General features: G+C 33.7%; 1 protein-coding gene across 1 annotated transcript; it reads left to right on the plus strand.

The window, feature by feature from the left end:
• The first annotated feature begins 3186 nt into the window (after positions 1 to 3186).
• LOC117181305 lies at positions 3187 to 4119 on the plus strand. Its single transcript, XM_033373867.1, has 3 exons — positions 3187 to 3535; positions 3776 to 3920; positions 4005 to 4119. Exons 1-3 carry the CDS (start codon positions 3373 to 3375, stop codon positions 4117 to 4119), a joined length of 423 nt encoding a protein of 140 aa, XP_033229758.1. The 5' UTR covers positions 3187 to 3372.
• Positions 4120 to 4586: the final 467 nt, after the last annotated feature.

Here is a 4586-nt window from a genome sequence, read left to right on the forward strand (position 1 = left end):
AGCGAGGGCGCATACTTTGAATAAAATATTTGTTATCAGTCTCTTGAAATAAATGTGTTTTTTTCTTGAAAAAATACCGGTTTCATATGTATACACCTGGTAAAAGTTACGGAATTCCATTTTCAGCAACCTAATTTCGTAAATTTCAGTTACTTTAGTATGTTAAATGTGTCAGAATTTTCTATATATTTCTAACAGTGTAAAATATTCTTTATGTGAAATTGGCTGCTTGATCCGATTCCGTAATGTATTCATTTTTACACGTCACCATTTTTCGTAAACCTTAAATACCATGGAAGAGCGATTTTCACTTATAAAAAATTCGATTATCCGTAAACAAATTCTCTATCTATGTTTAGCTGCTGAATTAGAATATTTTAAGCATTTATCCTAAGTAAGCCACAAAACACCAAGCTTGCACACACCTAGCTCACACACTACAAGTCCAAAAACCTCAAGCCCACATTTTCAAACTTACATAGCCTAAGCTTTTAAATCTTAAACCTGCCAGTTTACGCCCAAAATTCTCAAGCTCATATACAATCAACCCACAAGCCTGTAATCAACAGAACCTAAGGCGACAAATCCAAAGCTCACACACTTTGAGCCCAGAAACTTCAAGTCTGTCATTTAAAGCCTAAATAAAGCCTAAATAATCAAACCTACATACTCCAAGCTTTTAAATCTCAAACCTGCAATTTTTAATCTAAAAACCTAAAGGCCACACACTATAAACTTACAAATCCTAAGTCCACAATCCCTAAGCCAACAAACCCTAAGCCCACAAATCTCAAGCTCTCATTTTTGAGCCAATAAACACCAAGCTCACATACACTAAGCGTTAAGGGGATTTATTAGAGTTATAAAGAGGAATGTAAGATTTTGTCCTCAATTTTGAATATTCTTGTCTGATTTCTTGCATACGTCATCTAAATATTGGTACCTCGGCGGCGATAGAGCCGGTTTTTGGATACAATGTTTATATTTTGTTTAACAATAAAAAGGGAGAGAATAATGGAGAAAAATTTCAGTGACACTCAGTGTAGCCGTATGTGGATTCTCGAGGCACTCTTTATCGACCCTCGTAAAACTCAAGAGACAGGCTCCCTGGAGCGCTGTGAATTGCTCGTAAATCATGACCCTTTTATTCGTATGAGATGCAAACCAGTTAAAGAACTGAACTCAGGAAGTTATGGTGTGATTCAGTTTCAATTAGCAGAATTAGTTTATTGGCATAATTTGAAGAAATTATGAAAAACATTCATGAAAATCAGTTAATATTTACAGTAATTATGGAAACATTGAACCGATTTTCAGTGAACACATACACGGGTTTACATTGTAGGTTAGTCGATGTGCCGCGAATTAAACAATCCTTTATGTTCTAGAATCGAGTTTGAATTACATAAATCAAACATTTTTACTTCAAAAGACTTATTTTTAAAATACTATTAAGGTACAAACAAAATTTTATGAATGTTCTTCGATATCCTTGCGTCAGTTTTTAACATTAGTAGTCAAAATAAGCCCTGGTGATCTCATAAATATATCTGCAATTAAAATATTTCTGAATTCAATTGAAATATTTTGAAATTTTAGGTTTTACATTTAGATCCTTCAAACACCTTTGACATTTCTGTAATCTTGTAAAATCCTGCAAAATCCTTTGGGAAAAAATAACGAAATGCGAGTACATTCGATTAATTTGAATAAACTCAGAAATTTAAGATAAGTTTTATTGACAAATGAGTGCATTAGAAGTCGTATGCGAAAATCTCATTACCAACTTTCGTGTTGCAATTAACGTTATATAGTGAGATCAGCGTGGAGTGTTTCGATAGCAAATGGTAATGAGGGGGTTTATTATAGGTTTTTGTTGACTTTGAAAGTGGCGCATATGAGCACATTTAAAATTCTATCTAAAAAGTCAAAAATTAACTTTTATATTTCAATTAAAGTTATTTGTTGACTCGTTGGCTCACATTCACCTTCGAATAAAAAGTTTTTCTGGTTGGTCATTAGTTCGGAAAGTGTAATGGCCAGTCACTGTTGTGCCTTTTTCCCCTCGCCCTAAGAGAAACTGGGAAGAATGTTGGTGCGGCTTGAATTATTTATGTGACTAGTCACAAGGGAGCTCCCCCGCGTGACATTAGAAAGGGGTATGAATGTTCCTTAAATTGTTTCTGTGACCAGTCATGGGAATACTTGGACTTGTGAGATTAGTGGTGTTCAGGAAAAATGTGTAATATATAACAGGTATATTTTTAAATGATCTACTTTAACAAGAACATGAGGAAGAGAAAAAGAGACACTGGGAAAAGCAGAAGAAAGGAAATAAATTTCAGGACTAAATTTTATGGAAACGGGAATCAAAATTTCATCAATTTTCAATTAATTCATTTAGAATTTATCCGTGTTAATACAAATAATTAATAGCAGGTACTAAACAATAAATTATTCCTTTGTTAGAAAAATCGGTTGGCACTGAAAAAGACCGATTGTTCTTGGTTGTCTCCTGCTTGATACGGCGGTCCTCATTGGGGATAAAGATACGAAAGAATAATTTATTCTTTGAATACATGCAATGAATTATTGACAACAACATGTATAAATTCTAAATGAATTAATTTTAAACTCATGGAATCTTAATTTCCGTTTAGATAATATGTATGGCTGCCGCCCCAACAAGAAAACTCGTGACTACATTTCAGTTGAGACCCCTTTCAACCTAACCGAAATTGGCATTGCAGGAAACTCATCCGAAATGTAGTTACGACTTTTCTTGTTGGGACGGCAGTGTACTACCAGCGCTCGACTCAGCCGAAACAATAGGCCCCCCGAAGACAGGATCAAGGGACTAGATGCAAACCACGAGGCAGCTTTTACCTGTAGTTTTAGAAGCAATGGGATGGCAGCGGTGACCACTGCAGGCGAAAGAAGGAAAAAGGGAAAAGTTTTGAATGAAGAGTATAAAGAATGTATACAGAAAGTTAAGAGGACCTACAACAAATGCAGTTGTTAAGCTTGCTGTATTCTTAGACATTCTTCTTTATGGGCGCATCGCAGCCTTTTACAAAAGTATTTCCCTAAAATTTATTTATAACAAGCACATAACAAACAGTATTATTTTCAGATATGGGGGTAGAAATTTTGGCTCGAAATCTTTCTATTGATAGAGGTACTATTCGTGAGAAATTCAGCTTAACTTCTAATGAACTAAAACAAACATGCAACAATAAAGGGCCACATTTTTTCATCAATATAACAAGAACTGTTGAGTCTTTGAGAAATATTAGAGAGAGAATTATTATAGAATATATCGAAGGTACAAAGAAGTTTCATACAAACCAAAATTTCGAATCTGTAATTTTAATGAGCCAACTGTGTGAGAGAAATCCCGATGTGATAAACATATTAACCAAATTGGTGGATGCAGTTCAACTTTGTCTAGAGGAGAAAGAACGTCTAAATGATGCAGAGAAGACAAGCGTTCTGAGAAACATGATGCTTTCAGTGTGCTTCACTTTAGACTTTGGTATATTGCTTTAAATACATATAGAATGGAAAAAAGGCAAGAAATTAATTCTTCTAATTTTTTTATATACGCAGTTTCTTCCTTTCCCATATTGACATGCATAGCAGTTTTTAAAAAGGATCATTATTTTCTTTCCGAATTAATTTTCAGTTGCCTCTAAAACGTTTCAACATTAATTCTTTTAATTGAAATAAATTATATATAAAATTTATATTTTTCACGCTGAACATTTGCTTCCAGAGAAAATTATTCGACGGAACGGAAATTGTGTGCAAGATCCAAGAAGAATGCCAGCTGACGATAAGTGTGTGAAGAAATTTCCAAATTTTGTAAACATTTATGACCTGGAACCAATACCACTTGAGCATGCTGATAAAGAATGCCAGTTAGTATAATTTCAAATGAGATATCAAAACAAGTTTTCTTTTATTTTGGATGATTAATTGTATTTTTTATCATTCTATTTTAGTGAATTTTTGGAAGTCTGGAATTGCAAAATTAATACTGCGAATGACTGCGATGTTTCTGCTAAGAATTTAATTCGAGAATTTATTTCAGTGATAAAGGAATTTATTTTGTGTTGAAACTAAACTCAAACTAAGTTTTTTACTCGTATGTTGAATGTTTTATACATAAAATTATTCATCGTTAAGTTTATAAACATTATTTAAGTAAAACATAAACCTCTCTCTGGGCTGGGATCCGGTTGCAAACATCACTGTAAATTGGTCGAATGCCGGCTTCAATACCGCCCGGAATCTTTCGGGTAATCCGGCCACAAAGCGGTTAAAAAATGTTATTTAGGCGAAAAACTCGTTACTTGTTTTGTATTTTAACGTTCATCGTAAAGAATACGGTGGATTTTAAAAGTTAAATCACGTTAACCAATACCGGCGAGGAAATTGAAGTAGAGTTTCAATTCCTGATGATAGAATCTATTAGCAATTGTTCCATTTTGGAAACCACGTGGTGATTTTAGGTTAGGAAAAAATGTATACACAGCAGTGGAGTAGTTTAATTAAAAATAATAATTATCCGTGCAATAAGTGGT

Source organism: Belonocnema kinseyi, chromosome 1 (assembly GCF_010883055.1).
Source record: "Belonocnema kinseyi isolate 2016_QV_RU_SX_M_011 chromosome 1, B_treatae_v1, whole genome shotgun sequence".
Classification (NCBI taxonomy): domain Eukaryota; kingdom Metazoa; phylum Arthropoda; class Insecta; order Hymenoptera; family Cynipidae; genus Belonocnema; species Belonocnema kinseyi.